The sequence below is a fragment of the Crocodylus siamensis genome, chromosome 3 (assembly GCF_052110815.1).
Source record: "Crocodylus siamensis isolate JL-2025a chromosome 3, ASM5211081v1, whole genome shotgun sequence".
Lineage (NCBI taxonomy): Eukaryota > Metazoa > Chordata > Crocodylia > Crocodylidae > Crocodylus > Crocodylus siamensis.
Window position 1 is genome coordinate 17,329,586 of NC_143397.1, and position 17,687 is coordinate 17,347,272.

Genomic DNA, 17,687 nt, shown 5'->3' on the forward strand with positions numbered 1-17,687 from the left:
CAGAAAGCAGCGCAGTTCCGTGCGCATGCGTAGGTCTTCAGCGGACATTTTTTGAAAGCGGCGGGTTTATCTCGCTGTGAATCCCTTCAGTTTGTTTCGTTTAATTGTTTTTAAACAAATCCTTTCCTTACGGGTCGAAGTGAGATGCAGGTTTTCATGGTTTGACCATTTTCCTCTCTCGACGGCCGGAAGGCCTGGGGGTTTTTTTTCGCAGGTACCTGGGCGGGGGGTTGTGTGTATCCAGGAGTCGTGCTGCTAAGTGTCATGGGCGGGCAGGCTCACTTGCCAAATCTTAATGGAGCAGGATCTGCAAAGCGGTTCTCACCCCCTGGGCCGCAGCCCAGAAGTGTGTCACAAGAAGGTGCGAAAGGGTTGTGAGCGGTCGCCGCAAAACGTGGGCAATCGCGGGCTTTCACTGTGGCGGGAGCAAAACTTGGACAACGCCAGGTTTAGGCTGGCAGGAGGCTCGCTACGTAAACTCTTTGCTGGGTCAGGACTGATCAATGTTTACGGGTACTAAAAAAGGTTGAACTCTGCTCTAGATCGGTGGCTCTCGACCTTTTGGGGGGGGGGGTTGTACCAGGACCCATTTCTTAAACATCAGTGGCCATCACCACCCAGTGTCCCTCGCTCCTGACCCGCTGCCCGTGGGCCCCGGGGGGATGGGGGGGCCCAAGCAGACCAGCCGGCAAGGGGAAAGCCAACACCGTGTTCCCACGTTTTTCTCCTTTAAAGAAAAATCCGTTTTTAAAGTCTGTCGATGTATTTTTAGAAGTTTGTTCACCACCCATTTTCATATGTTCTTGCAACACACTTTTTGGGTCACCACCCACAGGTTGAGAAACGCTGCTCTAGATAGCGGTTTCTCACTGGTGGGACACGAAGGTCCTCTAGGCAGGACTCGGGTTTCGGGTGGCGAAACAAGAAGTGACACGGGGGGGACTTAAGGTTTCACTTTTGTGCTATTTTATTGGCCTCTGGGGGACTCCTCCCGCTTCTCGGCCGGCCTCTGGGGAACCGGACCACGCTCACTTGTCGACTGGTAGGACCAGGATTTTTTTTTGACCTTATGTAGGCAGGACGTAAGGTGCAAAATGTTGAGGACCGCTGCTTTAGATCACCGAGTCACCCACATATTTAGTCATTGAGATTCCTGACGACAGCATCTTCCTTTCTCACTGGAAGTTTTCTTGGTTAGTTGCAATAATGTAATAGATCTTCTCTTTCGGTTTGTTCTGTTGGTCCATTTGTTCATGCCGTTAAAAAATGTTTTGGCCACTTTTGCTTTGCTCTTTATGGGTTTGTCTTTTGCGATGGTTTTGCTTTCATAGTTCCATAGATGTTAGGGGCTGGAAGGGACCTTACAGATCCTCAGGCCCATGATATGTTATAACCCAGAGTGTTTCAGCTAAGTTCAGTGATGTGACAGAACATCATCTGTTCACATGCTAGATGCCTTATCTGTCTCACCTCATTCAGGCTGTGTCATTTGGAAACAGCTACCTTTTTAACTCTGTCATCAAGGTGTCCTGATAGCATCCAGGTCCTTTTTGCATTCTCTTTCCAGATACAAACTTTTTTCTTGTTGAACTTTTGGCTTTATTTCTCTGTTGGAGCCTACCATTGTACGGTTGACAGACCTTGGATTTTTTGTTATAGATTTGTGAAGCTCTAAGTTCATTAGCTAGCTTGAATATCTTGTTAATAAGTGAGTTAAAGCCTAACTGGCTGAACAGAATTTTTCAATAATACACCTATGGAAATCAGTGACTGAATAGTAGAATCTTGTGCTGGAAATTCATAAACCTATACAAATACAGCAGGGAATTAAATAGATATTTGCAGTTAATCGCTTACATTGTTGTTTCTTTTTCCTTTAGGCTGAAGATGAGTGGGAATTCCAAGAGACTTTTTGATAAAAGCCATGGCGTGCTCAATTAAAAAAGGTGGCTTTTATTCTCCTGAATCTACAATAACATCTCTTCTTGCAAGTTGCAACCTTGACAGTAATAACTCTTGCTCAAGCAGTTCAATTCACTACAAAGAGAAGCTGTACAACTCTGCATCTCAGGCACTTGAGGCCTACATTGAAGATTTTGATCTCAGCCTGGTGTCTCCAGAAGTAAGCACTGGAAAAATCTCCATAGGTCAAAGTACTCCTAAATGCATCAAATCCTCAGAACGTTGTTCCAAGCAAAAATATGGTATGTTTTCTGTAAGCTTAAATTGGGGTATTGATAAATATTTTGGTAAAAGATCAAATCAAAACTGTCTACTTAAAAGCGAGAATGAGAGTAATGCCACTGAAGTAAATGGGACAATCCAAGTAGCGTAAAAATGTTTAGTAGCATGTTTCTAGATTTGGGGCTTTATTTTCTTACATGAAGCTATTAAGCATCCCTTTGTCAGTCCTTTGACCTATACTTTATTTACCATAAATCTAGGGACAGTGAGCTTAGTGAGAAATGAAAGCTGTCTTTAGGGTAGCAGTTCCATGGACCCAGTCCAGCCCACGAGACTGGCCATGCACCATTCATCTAGCCCATGGACCAGCCCTGCACCACTCACCCAGCCCTTGAGACCGAGATGAGTCAGGCACCCCTGGTCTGTGCTACGAAGGGCTGGCTGATATCAGTACACCAGCAAAGCCCTCTCGTGAAGACAAAGCTAACACCAGCAAATGCCTCTTGCTGTATTTTTAATAGCTTTACATAAGCTGCATTTCTAATGGGGAGTTTTTGTGGCATAGATTCACCAGTTAGGGGTTTTCTTTTTTTCTTCCGCGTTTGTAACCAATATAGCTATTAATATGTAACGTTTGTATTGTAAAGCGTGTTGGTGACTGATATGCTATTTAAAGCATTAATCAAAACAAGAATGACAGTTTTGATTCTTGCTTCAGCTTAGTACATGAATATACCTGCTTGGATTTCTTCCTTACAAGAGTTTGAACTTGGTGCTTGGGATATATTAGCAATATTTGTGTTTGTTTGTTTTTCTGTTTAAGTTTGCTGTTAGTGATTGTGTTGCAGTGGCAACGTTTCAGGGCCAGGGTCATAGTTTTCCTTGGTGGACAAAATAAAGGCCAGACCCATAACCTGTTCATTCCAGGTCACGTATGAAATATGGAATTTAATCTTAGACTGAGGCAAAACTATTTAAGAGGGTGCACACTTCAGGTTTTATGAATCAAGATAAACAAGCAGAAAGAATATGCTAAATTTTCCTTGTTACAGTCCTTTATGTTTGTCTTAGGGTTCCTCAACAGTGTTGGGGAAGTCAAGTCTTTATAGTTCTATAAATATATATTTATAGTCTCATGGGGAGACAAAGAGACTGTAGTTCCGAAATACATTATTCACTTTTACTGCTAGCATCTTGTGAGAGAAACTGTCAAAATGTATTAGTTATATTGCATTGGAACCTCAGTATTCAATGCTATTTTACTAAATGGTGTTGTAAACAATAATCCAAATATGTAGCTATGCTAGATTCTTCAAATATATAGACTTGGTTGTGACAGAACACCCTTTAGGATCTCTGTCACTTTCAGGGCTGGAGCAGGGAACTGCCAAGTGGCTAACAAGAGTGGTCATTTTGGGAGCACTCTGTTATAAGAGCAGAGCATTTTGAGATCAGTCATCTGGGAGTAACATCTCCTGGTGGAGCTCCTGCTCCAGGAATATCTTGGAGGTATAGGAGAGGCTATGGGGAAGGAGGAGGCCTCATTGGTCCTGAGCGTAACCTAAAAATGTACCCTGCCGGGATAGGGAGGCCTGGTGGTCCTGTCTGTGACGGGTGGTCCTGTCTTGAGTGGGTTGCCAGAAGAGTTATGGGGGGCCAGGTAAGCTTATGAGAATCACTTGAGTCCTATGGGCGTTGGACCCTGGAGGTAGGCCAGGCATGCTGAATGAGCAGCATCTGAGCCCAAGGGGGTATAAGACCCCGCCCTGAGAGTTGCAGGGCAGAGTTGTGGGGCCAGTTAAGCTCAAAGGAGAGCGGCTGAGTCCTAAGGGGTGCGAGACCCCAGGCCCTATTGTAACGGGGTGGAGTTGTGGCCCGAGAGAGGGACGTAGTGGTCCGGTGAGGGGTCAGGAGTGAAGCAGGCCGTAGCTGAGCAATCACTCAGTCCCATTTGGGTGAGGGTCATGGGAGAGGCCCAAAAGACTGCGCCAGGACTGACTGAGGGGTGGAGAGTAAAACCCGAGGACCTCCACGGAGTAGGGTGATGTGATTGTTGCCTGGATAGGCAGTATGCAAGAGACCAGGTCAGAGCCAGTGGAGTGAGGCCCTGGTGAGAGAGGGGTGGTGTGCGTGTGGCCCAAAATTGGGCAGTATGATTAAAGATACAACCATTCACCCAGTTTGGCTCAGCCTTGAGCCAGAGTATCATCGCACAGTGAGACGTCAGCGAGGGATGGGACACGTGTAGGGATGGTAGGTGCATTTACTGATCACCCACAGTCGTTTGGGTGCACAAAGGGCAGCCTCCCACCTATTTGACATCATAATCATTTATCAAGAAGGCGTGGCAGAAGAGCAAGGTGGGCAGTTTGTCCAGAGACGAGGGCAGGGCCATAAAAGTACGAGGCCTGGAAGGTGCCTTTGTTACATTGGTATACTCATGAAAATTTAGAAATAGTTTTTCTAGTTTGTTTTTGTTTTTCAGGTTTGGAGGACCTTAACCAACATGTAAAACTAGATTCTAATGCATCATCTTTTAGAAGACAACGTTTTTGTGACCTAGATTTGGTTAGTCTCACAACAGATGATTTACTAGCATTTCCACCAGATGGATCACTGCCTTCTATCCAGTCTACTCCCTTTGGGTTAGAGCTTCAAAGTAGCGAAAGGAAAAAGAAGTCACTGGGAAAATCAAGATTCTGTCCTTATTATGGAATGTCTTCCTCCAAGATTGAAAGAGACTTTGAAGACAATGGCAGTACTGGTAATCGACATCCATCCACAGATTTGGGCAAAAAGAAATGCAATGTATATAAATCTCTCAAATATGATTCTGTATCTGAAGAAAATGAAGAAGACTTCCCTTCTAAACTGCATTTTAACTCTGTTTCTGTTAAGAATTATCCAAGATGGCTTACTAGCCAGAAGTCTGACTTGAATGTGTCGGGAATAAGTAGTATTCCCGATTTTAAGTATCCTGTCTGGCTCAAGAATCATAACCTTTTATCTGATTCAGGTGATCAAAGTTTTAATCAAACACATAGCATACGGGGTGATCCTTCCATTTTACAAACTTGCCAGAATCTGAAAAAGAGCCACTTCATGGATAAACCGCACAGTTCCCATAACTGTTGTGAACAAAATAGTTATTTGGATCTAGTAGTTGACAAAATAGCAGGAAAGTGTGACTGTGACAGTCCAAATACATGCTTCCAGCCTGGCAATATTTTATCAAGTCAGTCCAAGCAGCCATTCAGAGGTAACTTAAATTTATCAGTTCTTTAGAATGTCATCTGAATGTGGATGTCAAGATTTGTTACCTCTTTTAACCATGCAAGACTTTACATCCTCTTTCTGTGTTGTTCTGATTGAACAGCTCCCTACTGAGACAATTTGCAACAATGTTACAAAGGGAAGTTTTCCACTGATTTGTAATTCAATGTAGTTCAGGGGTATCAAAGGTACAGAGGCTTACCATCCAGCCCGCAGTACTTCATATCAGTCTCAGTCTGGCCTCGCATGCACCATTTCTGTATGCTGCATGCAGCTTGTGGAGCTGGTTTGTTGCATGCTACATGTGGGGCCGGACCTGGCACATATGCTGCATGCAGTGCCTAGGGCTAATCCGTGATGCCTGCTGCATGTGGTGCCCGTGCCAGATCAACCCTGCATGCCTGATCCAGGACTGGTCCAGTTCAGGCCCACAGACAAGGCCCTTTGTGCTATATGCAGCATGTAGGGCCAGTCTGGCATAGGTGCCACATGAGGTACATGTCCCGGACCAGTCCTGCATGTGCTGTATATAGTGTTGCAGGCTGAAGCCAGTGCAAGTAATACATGCAGCATGAAGGACCATGCTGGGGTGTGCAGTGCATGCTGTATTCATGCCAAGCCAGCCTTGCATGTTGGCTCCAGTGCACAGGGCTTGTCTGTGGGCCTGATCCACCTCTTGGAATGAGTGTGATACCCCTGGTCTAATTGAAAACCTGGCCCTCTGAAATATACCCATCTAAATTAATAAGCATAATCCAGGGATCTCATTATAACAAAGACATAATGTGATTCTGAAAATCATTTCTTTTTACTCCCATAGTGTGAAACAAAATGTTAATACCTGTAGTATCTCAATTGTTATTTTCCAGTTTAAAATCATGTGGACGTGAAATACAACGTTGATAGAGGTGTCTTGTAGATGGCATACAAAGGATGCTGTTAATCTTTGATTAATGCAATTTATCACACACAGATTTTATCACCATTTTATATGTAAATAGTTGCATGTGTGAATGGTTACATTAGCTACATTACCCAACTTCTCAATTTATATAAAGGGTTTCTTAGAGAAGTTCTCGTCTTTTCTGATAAGAATTATCTCATGGTGTTTTTCAGATGACCAGCTTGAATTGCTCATCTTGAAGGCAAGAAGAACTCTAGAATCTTCAGCTGGGGATTTACCCAGTATTATGAAAAATGATGGCAGTCCCTGTACTGTAGACCTACTGGAAGCAGAAAGATCATGGGAAAATGTGCCAATTGCTTTGTAAGCAACCAAATAGATGTTACATTAATTTATTCACAAAATCTTAGTTTTCTTAACTCATGAAGCATGCACTGTAGGAAATATTTTAGTTAGTCATATCATTGTGTACACATGTAAGGAAAGAAATGGTTAAATCCTTAGATTTAGCATGAAGTGCTAAGATTATGATATTTTTATAGTGCTATGAGATAAGGACGTCTTTTTTCTCACTATTCTGTTGGTTAGGTTAGTACTTTGTCAAGTAAACTTATTGTAGAATATTTCTAATTCACTAATTACAATAGACTATTATGTCAGTAAAACATTTTTATGTAAGAGAACACAAGTAAACAGATAATTCAGTAGCTTATTTAAAAAAAAAAAAGCTTAGTAATTGTGGAAACTATATGCAACTTTAAAAATGGATCTTGCTACTAGCATGGATTCCCCTAGTGTGGGGATTCCTCAGGACTTTTAGCCTTGTCTGTTTTCTGAGTACTCCCTGTGTGGTTTCCAGAGAAGAGGTGGGAAGTTTTGAGACCTTCCAACTCTCAGATCCCAGCCCTTCGGTCCCTGACCATCCCTGGCTATCTGTGGCTGTGTCTCAAGAAACAACTTTGCAACTTAGCTCTCAAGAGGGGGACATTACTGTTTTAAAAGGGATAAGATTACATCCCTAGTTTCAAGCAGCAAAACAGACACCTATTTAATAAAGGCATTTAGTTGCAGACAAAGGCCACAGAGCAAAAAGCCCCTGCCCGCTTCGAGGATTTAAGTAGTCCCTCTGTCCCTAATGTAGTCCACACAGTACTACATACCATAAGGTTAGTACACCTAGTCTCTCTCTAGTCTGTAATCCAGCTGTTCCTTGCTTCAGACTTGGCAGCTCCCAGGTGAACACTCTTGTTTTTCAGCCAGCTCCATCTCTTGTGAATCTTAGGTCTATCCACATCCATTAACACTTCTGGTGTGTCCCTTCCAGAGGGCGTGTCCAAAGCCCACCTGAAGCATCAACATGACTATTTAATTCCTCTCTGGAGGTGCATATAATCTCATCCCACATATATGCAGCTCTGACTCTATTAGCCCTTCTTTTCCTATGTACAAGGTAGTCTAGGAAGCTGAGGTACAGAACATTATTACAGCCTGAACACACTTAACGCAAGAATATTGTAATAAAACCCATAGTCTGTCTCACCCCATCTTTGGGAGTCTTGGAACAATCCTGGTTTTAAAATTCCACTTGCCCAGAAGAAAAAGATTATTTTATAGAAATAAAGAATGTTAATTACATTATAATCAAAATTAATATTAAACACTCTAATCCTTTCTAAAATGGAAATGAAGTAGCTCAAGATAGGAGGATTAAGTAGTACTGGGAAGAAAGAAGACTTTGAAGTAAAGAAGATGAAAAAGGTGAATTCTGATGACCTGAAGGCAAAGAGTCTCTGTTAGGTTGTTGCAAGTATGGGGACGGTACCATGAAAAATTGTGTTAAGCATGTTAGTACTTCACCGTTGTCTCCATTTAAAAAAAATATTATTATTATTGACTGTTGGGACCTTATTTACACAGGCAAAATTGAAATACCTCTGTGTCTCTACTAGCATTGATGGCTAGGTAGTGCAGATAATGTTTAATATTAGGGCCACAAATGGAGTTGCACCTGTATTTAATTGCAGCCAGTGTAGACAGTCAGTGATTGGTGAATTAATTCTGTCACAATTACTTGAGTTTTTAAAGTTGTCTAATATCTTGTTGTATGTTTAATTTTTGATTAAGTAAGCCTCCAGTGCCTGTACAGTGCGAGGAAGAGGAGAACGCTTTACGATCCCCCAAGGCAAATATTGTTAATGAATTCCTTGAAGACTGTTTAAATAATGCAGATCAGGTGAGCAAAGTTGATTTAATTTTAGATAGAAAATACTTTTCATTTATAGTAAATTCTTAAAGGAAACCATAAAAACTTATATTTCTATAATATGTTTCTAGTATATGTTCTAACTCTTCAACAGTGAATTCAAAATATGTAAGTCCAGTAACTAACAGAAAGGGAAGCATTTGCATTTTTTTCTTTAATAATGGGCTAACAATCAAGACAATCACTGCAGTTTTCCATGTTACAATAACGTCAGTTCTTCAAAGTACTTTAAACTTTAATCAGGCCAGGAATTAAAAATAAAAAATATTTGGCCTCAACACATTTTCTTTTAATAATTTCTTTATCTGCTTCAATTTTATTTCACATATTTTATTAAATATTAAAACATTATTGTAGAGTGTTTGTTATACACGTAAGAATCAAATCCTACTAATCTGAGCGTTAGTGATGACTTGAATTAAATTCATTGGGTTAATAATGTAATATTTGAGAACCCAATATGCTATTCATTCTAAATTATTCTTTATTTTGCATCTTGTCCATTCATATGTATTGCCCCTTTAAACAAGATGGTGCTAATGTGTCTTTCTCACTCATTACCTGAAACTTTCCCATTTCTGTTTCATTCATTTTGGAAATAGAGGAATCTTTCTGACTGCAGAGATCCAGGTGTGAGGGTCAGTCATTGACTTTTATTATTATTTAGTTAGTTAGTTAGTTTTTTAAAGCATATTTTCATCATTTTCTCTCATGGTGTTCTGCATCTGAACTGTCCTAATGGGTTTTTTTGCTACCACTTCTGTACATTGAGCAGATTTTTTTTGCACTTCACCATCTAATATTTCATTCAGTACTGCTGGAAGATCACAGTTAACACAGCACCTAATATTAACTACCTGTATGAGTAAAATAATTTTCAAATTTTTCTTTCCACTGAACATTATTTTGCATTGTTATTGAATCCCAGGTCCTTTTCTGCAGAGCTGCTGCTTAGGCAGTCAGTCCCAAGCCTGCACTTGTGGATAGAATTGTTCTGTCCTAACTGCAGGACTTTGCATTTGTCTTTATTGAACCTCACGAGATTCCTTTTGGTTCAATCCTCCAATTTGTTGAGGTCTCCCTGAATCCTAATCCTACCCTCAAGTGTATCCATTAGTCCCCTCAGCTTGGTGCCATCTATAGACTTGCTGAGCGTGCACTCCTCCATCCCAGTTGTTGGAGAAAATATTGAATAAAGCCAGGTGTAGGACTGACCCCTGGGGCACTCCTCATGATACCGGCTATCAACTAGACATTGCGCCTTTGAGCCCAGCAATCCAGCCAGTTTTCTGTCCACCTCACAGTCCATTCATCCAGCCCATACTTCCTTAGCTTGCTTGCAAGAATGTTGTGGGAAACCATATCAAAAGCCTAACTAAAATTAGAGTATATCGCAACCACTCCTCTCCCTACATCTACAGAACCAGTCATTTCATCATAGAAGGGAATCAGGTTGGTCAGGCATGACTTGCCCTTGGTGAATATCCAGGCTGATTCCTCCTAATCACCTTTTTCTCCAATGGCTTAGGAAAGGATTCCTTGAGGATCTGCTCCCTGATTTTTCCACGGGCTGGTTAGGTGAGGCTAACAAGTCTGTAGTTTCCCAGATCCTTCTACTTCCCTTTCTTCGCTTTATTTGCCCTTTTCCAGTCATTGCCACAAGTTTTCAAAGATAATGGCCAGCAGCTCTGCAGTCACATCTGCCAACTCCGTCAGTAGCCTCGGGTGCATTGCATCCGACCCCATGGACTTGTACACATTACACTGTTCTGAATAGTTCCTGAGCCATTATTTCGCCCCAGTTGGCTGCTCACCTCCTCCCCAAATTGTGCTGCCAGGTGCACATATATCATTCACAGCCATTAAATTATTTCATAGAAAATTCAAAGCAGGAAGTATGGCTTAAAAATGTACAGGTACTATTGGATTTCAACTAAATGTTTTTTGGGGTTTTTTTATTTTTTTTAATTTAGGAAAATACCTTTTCTGGAGGTAATCATCATGGACCAGTTGAAGCCTTGAAGCTAATGTTGTTTAACCTTCAAGCAGTGCAGGAAAGTTTTAAGCAGACTGAAACTACTGAACGGAAGGAAGAACTTATTAAAGTAAGCAATCAGCTTTCTTTTGATACTGGATCTCATTGCTGATTTCCATTTAAACTTATTTTACGACTGTACTTGTACAGTCTTGAACGTGGACATAGTTTGCATAATTATTAGGCAGTGGTGATTATGAGGATCTCTTTGGTCTTCTGATCCATATGTGTGGCTATGGTATTTTTTTTCTAACGCTCTGTCCATTATACTCTAATGTATTAGTTAGAATTTCTACTATTTCTGTCGGGGGAGCTGGTTCTCAGTCCAGTGGGTCCACATATTTAGGATGTCTGTGGAATCCCCATGGCTGAATTTTAAGAATGAGCTAAATAATGTCAGGCATGGTTTAGTTGTCTGGTCCTGTCTGCAGGACAGAATCAAGTACAATTCCTTAAGGTGCTATCTAGACACATTCTCTTTGCTTATTAGGGATCTACATATTGTTTAAAATATCCATTTAACCTCTTCCATGTATATCGGTTAAACTATTAACTTAACTGATAGCTCATACCTAGTTTAATGACCTCCGTAGCCCTGGTCCTGGCCCCCTACATCTTCACCGTATTTCCAGCACTGAGCAGGTCCCATGCTGTTGGCATGGAGCAAGCCACAAGCAGGGGGCAGCGGGCACAGCTGAGCCACTAAGGGGCACTACCTAGCTGCAGAGCCATGTCTTCCTCTTACCCACTGGGGCTGCGGGGTAGGCTCTGGATGGAGCTGGGGCTACAGACCCCTCCTGTGCCCGGATCCTGATCCTGCTGCCACGGGTTCCAAGCCCCACCATGGGTCCGGTGGAGCCTTTCCATCACAGTAGTGAGACTCCTGGCCCCATAGTGGGTCTGCCCAGCCTCCCTGCAGTGGCAGGACCTGGGAAGGGTGATAGACTCCCTGTGCCTCACCCTGCATTTGTGCCACTGCAGCCCAGACCTGGAAGACTCCTGCACACTGCCAGGTTGGGCCCTCTCCAACTTGCCCCAGGGGAAGTGGGGATCTGGTCCTAGCAAGACAGCCTCTGCTAAGCACATTGCATCCTTCCCCCTCCCACCCCTGGAGCTGAGGCTGCACAGGACCTGGCCCAGCCCTGAGGAGAGGCTGAATGTCTGGCTGGCTTGACCTGAGGAGGTGCTGTGGAGATGCTGCAGCTGGAGCAGGCAGTGCCAAGGCTGACAGGTTGCCATTGGCCCCTTGAATGGTGAGCATAGCCCCAGGGCCCAGCCTGGGAGGCTGCTTTTGCAGCCCCACTGCTGCATCTGGGATCCTTGCTGCACCGCCACCACTCAGGAATACCCTGGGCTACACTCCCTGTGCAAGGGATTGGCCATGACCTCTTAGACTCAGAGCCACCTGCTCCAGCTGCCACAGCACCTCTTTGGGCTGAGCCAGCCGTGCACTCAGCCCTGCTGCAGGGCTGGGCCAGGCCCCACACAGCCCCAGTGCCATGGGCAGGAGAGGGAAGGATGCACAGGGCCCAGCCCAGCAGCATACACACTTCTGCAGCCTGCACCCTGTTGGAGGCTGCACCACTGGGACTGGACCCTCCCCTTCCTCCAGGGCAAGCTCAAGAGGACCCAGCCTGGCAGCATGGAGGAGACTTTTAGGTCCAGGTATAATGGCACAAGTGTGGCACCTGCAGGGAGCCTGTTGCCCTGCCAGCAGACCCACTGGGGGGCTGAGAGTCTTGCTGCTGTGGCAGAAAGGCCCCACCTGACCCTGGTGAGGGCAACCTAGTACCTCCCTCCCTCCCCATGGCAGCAGGCTTGGGATCCAGCCACAGGAGACATCAACAGCCCTGGCTCCGTCCACAGGCCCAGCGCCGGCTCCTGCCCATGGGGTGAGGGGAAGCCATGGCTCCGTAGCTGGGCATAGCCCCATAGTGGCTCATCCGCCCCCACTGCTTTCCTGTCTGTAACTCACTCCCCGCCAGTGGCCTGGGGCTCACACAGTGATGAGACCAAGGTGAAGACATAAGGGGCTGGAGTCATTCCTGCTGGAAGTCACTAAATAATAAGGGGTGAGCAGCAGAAATGTAATTGTCATTTAACTGTTTATATCCCTTATGCTTATGCAGTGGTACAGTTTTCTTGGTATTCAGTATATTTTTTCCTTTCTTAATTTAAAATTGTTACTTCTAGTCTTTAGTATGAAACATTGAAGTAATTCCTTTAATTCCTTCCACACCTCCCCTTGATATTTACACTGGTCAGATATTCGTAGCTTGATAATATGTGGTTGTACAGAGTTCTTAATTATTCTTCCTAAAGTCTCCCTTCCAGGAAAGTACTTAAGCATTTGCTTATGCTTGCTGGAAGCAAATGAAATGAGGCATATGTTTAAATATGTACTTAAATGTTTTATTGAATGTGGGTGTACTTACACCCATTCTTGAATTTGTTTCTAAATTGGGATCAAAATTCATAGATGTAGGGTTGGAGGGGACCTGAGCAGATCATCAAGTCTGACCCCTTGCCCTGGGCAGGAATGAATACTGGGCTCATATGACGCCAGTTAATCAGTGTTTTCAGCTCCATAGCTTTCTAATTTTACTATTTGCTCTTTAGAGAACTCTTCAGTTTCTCAATATATTTTAATAGTGTGGTGTCCAAATATTTAATGAAGCATTCCAGATGTCAGTAGACAGATAACTTTATAAGCAGTTCATTATTTTTTTATTTGCTTTTTCTGCCACAGCACCCTACAAGCTTGCATTCAACTTTCTTGTTCTTCATCTCTTTGGTTTCCCTTCTGTTTGGTTAGGCAGACAACCTGCTGTATTTCAGAGGACCAGGCAAGAGATCTTGCCCTTTTGTGTATGAGCGAATCAGACAAAATAGTTCTGAAACTGGGTGCCAGTCAGTTCACGAAAGTTATGGAGGGGTGCCTTGAGTTCAAAAAGGTTGAAAACCACTGATCGAGGCCTTCTCAACGGGACTGTTTTAACCTATTTAATTCAAACATACAGTAGTGAGTAGAATGAGCATGTACATCTACATAAAGTGTGTATTGTCATTGGACTGTGTGTGTTCTGTTTTGGTTTTGGTTTGTTTTGTCCTGTGTCTTAAGGAAAAGAAAAGGGGGATTTCAGATTTAAAAGATACATTATCCTGTATTGGATTTGCTTTATTTCAGTAACTTCAGAAACATAGAAAACCTTTTAGCAAATTTTTGGATGAGTTAAAGCATCCACACAAAAGCTCTTAATTTGCCTGCATTACAGAAATAGATGTTTTTTAATATAGATTCTGTTCAGACTTTTTAAACTAGATTTTGTTACTTACCGTGCACCTGACATGCTGTTGTCCCATCCGTCAGTAGTTTGATAGGTGACCTCAAAGAACACGTGTTGCAAGAGGTAGCGTTTGTAATCCAGGAGATGCTTGTACAGTGAGGCCAGTCGTTTATTAAAAGACAGTGCGCTGTTAGCAGTGATGTGTTTCAGGTGAGATGTGCTTAGGATATTTTTGCTGGAGCACTTGTAGCCTTTAAAAGACACGTAGCAATTTTCAGAAGGGCAAAGCAATTTTAGCTGCTGTATGCTAGCACAGTTTGGAATTAGACCATTGCATGTTGCCTCTTAATTTCCCTTAAATTTTCAAGTATATTTGTTAGTCTTCCCTATGCTTTTAATTTCTGTATAATATTACAGTGTTCTGTTGAACTTTCCTTATTTCACTTGTAAATCTTAATCCAGTAATGAATAAAATATTCCCTGTGTATGTGTATACAGCTGTCTCGGATCCTGTAAAATGTATATATAAATGTGACCTATTGCTAGTGTGCTAGTCATTTACTTTTATATATTTTTTATTTTTTAAGCTTTCTGAAGAAGAAGTTTCTGAATTAAAGCTAAATGATAATGAGGTGATCCCTGTTACTAGGTCCCTGCAAAAGTAAGTGTTCTTTTAAACCCTTATCTTTTGGGCATTAGGTAAAATCTGCAGAGCGTATTGAATTGAGCAGTATTGAAAACAAGTGGGGAGGATGAAAAACAATAAACTTTGAGAAGTTAGAAATAGGCTGTTTTTCTAAATGGATTTTTTACTTATAATTTTTCAAATTGATACAATAATGTGAACCATAATATTCAGTGAACAAAAAAAACTTAAAGAAACTTATGGACAGAAAAAATAGATATAAAGTCATGCAATACAAAAGTATAGTAAGTGTGGGCTTTCTTATACTCGGTAGAACCGCGCTTATCGTAAATAACCAAAAAGCTGGTCCTTCCATTTAAAAAATTAGGAGATTGGCAGAGTAGTGTATGGGCAGTTTGTATTTTCATGATTAATTAGTTTCTTGTTACTGCAGTAGCATGCCATAATTGGCCCTGACTAATTAGTTTCTTGTTACTGCAGCAGCATGCCATAATTATCCTGGAAGTTCAGAGAAATGCCTCAAAGCCTTTAAATTTATTTCATAGAATTATAGTCTTGGAAAAGAGCTCAAGGTTCATTTAGTCAAGTTTTCCACACAGATGTAGGATTAAACTCTCTCGCTCGGAGAGAGACCAAAATAAACTGGATAGGCATCCATCCAGAATGGCTTAGAAATAATGAATTCTGCAGGGTATAGTTTAGATGCCCAACCTGATAATTTCATTCTTGATAGATAATACAGATTAATAGATTAGCTGTTGTGAAGGAGTAGTACTATTGGTACTATGTGCTAAAACCACATAAATTTAAAAATGTATGATTTAATCTATAATTCATCTTTTTCTTTCTGTAGGGCTCTGCATCATTTGTCCAGGCTCAAAAGCCTAGTTGATGATAACAGTAAGAAAGAAGATCAAGATGATGACCATCAAGGAGATAAAAAGAAAGAGAACTAAATACAAAAATCAAGTAGTATTGACAACGTCTCTAAATGTTTATAATTAAACTATTAGTATCTGTGTATTGCGTAGCTTTGTTCTGAGAGCACTTTTGTAGGTCAAATTAATGCTTTATTTTAAGTCTTATGAAGTGGATTTGTATGCTTTCTATATTTATTTAAAATTACTGCATGGTATTTCTGCACACCTTCAGCAGTGAGGTGACTAATTCCAAAACTGATATTTGTAGTAAGTAGAGAATCCAATGATGTCTAAAATCTCCAAGTGACCCATAGTTTAAAGAATATTTTGAACACTCATCAAAAATAATCTGTGTACTATACATAAAGTAACTCCAAAAGTAAATGTTAAGCCACACGTAGTAGTTGGCCAGTTATACCCCTTGTGACCTGCTGCCAATTTCAAGAGCCTGAGCAAGGCTGTAGAAATGCAACTAAGGTGAATGTCTTAAGCCATCTTCCATCTGTAACCAGCTTCTGTGTGAACTTTGTAAACATTGCAAATAGCATCTCTGCAGGATGTTTAAAATGAATGGCCTACCAGGTAAGGCAAATAGTAAATTCTGCAGTGAAAATTAAGCAAAAGGGTGTAGTTGGAAAGCCTAACTACCATAGGCAGTAATTTGATTTTGTGCTACATTGTGTGAAAATATAAACTGCAAGAAATGACTTATGTACTTACTTGGAAGCCTGTGCTAAGTTTTTGTAACCAAATTCCTCAAGGACTGGGAGAATAGATAAATAGAAGTTGGCTTTGATAACATAGCCATAAAACAAGTGAAGAAAGCCTAAAACGCACTAAAGGATTATTCCAATCCAGCAAGAAAGAGTTAGGGAAAGGTCTTGCCTATGAATGCATTTTCACGTATACCGTATTTCATGATGTATAAATCAAGGTTTGAACCCCCAAAATTTACTCTTAAATTTCCACCTTGACTTGTATACCATATCATACTTCAGCCCAACCCCGTCACTGGTTCCCTGCTGCAGGGGAAGGCAGCTCGGGCAGCACACAGCCCAGGGCCCCAGTCAGTTCACAGAAATTACGGAGGGGTACCTTGAGTTCAGAACAGGGAGGGAAGGACCTAGCCTCCCCTGCAGCTTGGCGCCCAGCCATGGGAGAGGTGGGCAGGTTCCATCAAAAGCAGAATTGGGCCTCTCACTGCTTCTGCCTTCAGCAGACTCCTGCAGCCCACAGAATTCCTCGCACGACCCAGGAATGGGCTGCCCTGCCCTTGGGCAGCATGGAGGGGAGGGCTGGCGGAGGGTGGCAGGGTGCGCTGACCATGGCAACGGCATGGGAGGCTCTGGAAGCCTGGGCAGCACCCAGCCCTGCCTGCCCCTGCCCACCCCCCAGCGTTCCCCTCTCACCCCACCGCTGTCTGACACCTCGCTATCCCCATGGGGTGAAGTCACTCCTTCACAGGCAGTGCCAAGTGTCCTGTGAGCTGCTGGAGCCTGCTGAAGGCAGAAGCGGCAAGGGACCTGATCCTGCTTTTGTTGGAGCCTGCCTGCTTTGCCCTGTGGCTGGGAGACAAGCTGCCAGTGGGCCAGGCACTCCCACACATGCCCTCCCTGCCACCAACGCACCCCCCCCCGCCTCCAGCAAGGTGGGATCAACATACACAGGAAAATCCTAACCTTTTTTCGAGTGAAAATATGGGGTCGACTTATACAACGTCATATGGACATCATAAAATATTTCATAAATTTCATAGACATTAGGGCTGGAAGGGACCTTGAAAGATCATTGAGTCTAGCCCCCCCCTGCCCGAAGGACAGGAAGTCAGCTGGGGTCATAGGACCCCAGCAAGATAAGCATCCAATTTACTCTTGAAGGTGTTCAATGTAGGTGCTTGAACCACCTCCGCTGGCAGACTGTTCCAGACCTTGGGGGCTCGGACAGTAAAGAAATTCTTCCTTAAGTCCAGCCTGAAACGGTCTTGCAGGAGTTTGTGACCGTTCAACCTCGTCATCCCTTGGGGTGCTCTAGTGAACAAACGTTCCCCCAGGTACCGGTGGTCATCCCATCAGATCGCCCCTGAGCCTGCGCTTTTCCAGGCTAAAGAGCCCCATGACTCTCAGCCTGTCATCGTAAGGTCTGTTGTCCTGACCTCTGATCATGCGCGTGGCTCTT

General features: G+C 42.8%; 1 protein-coding gene across 3 annotated transcripts; it reads left to right on the forward strand.

Annotated features, from left to right (window-relative positions):
- The first annotated feature begins 41 nt into the window (after positions 1-41).
- Positions 42-16,231, forward strand: C3H18orf54 (chromosome 3 C18orf54 homolog). Of its 3 annotated transcripts, XM_090037811.1 has the most exons (9): positions 42-361; positions 1,076-1,193; positions 1,881-2,204; positions 4,670-5,443; positions 6,574-6,724; positions 8,486-8,594; positions 10,598-10,729; positions 14,534-14,607; positions 15,446-16,231. In XM_090037811.1, the coding sequence occupies exons 3-9, from the start codon at positions 1,925-1,927 to the stop codon at positions 15,546-15,548; spliced, it is 1,623 nt and encodes a 540-aa protein (XP_089893937.1). In that variant the 5' UTR covers positions 42-361; positions 1,076-1,193; positions 1,881-1,924; the 3' UTR covers positions 15,549-16,231. The 3 variants fall into 3 exon arrangements, with proteins under 3 accessions (XP_089893937.1, XP_089893936.1, XP_089893938.1); XM_090037810.1 differs by lacking the exon at positions 1,076-1,193; XM_090037812.1 differs by lacking the exon at positions 1,076-1,193 and having other exon boundaries at positions 42-214.
- The last annotated feature ends 1,456 nt before the right edge of the window (positions 16,232-17,687 follow it).

Excerpts from the sequence above, each read along its gene's own strand:
- C3H18orf54 (XM_090037811.1), top strand. The coding sequence starts at position 1,925 with ATGGCGTGCTCAATTAAAAAAGGTGGCTTTTATTCTCCTGAATCTACA. Across the intron at positions 6,725-8,485 it reads GAAAATGTGCCAATTGCTTT|TAAGCCTCCAGTGCCTGTAC; the intron begins GTAAGCAACCAA and ends TTTTTGATTAAG. Across the intron at positions 8,595-10,597 it reads GTTTAAATAATGCAGATCAG|GAAAATACCTTTTCTGGAGG; the intron begins GTGAGCAAAGTT and ends TTTTTAATTTAG.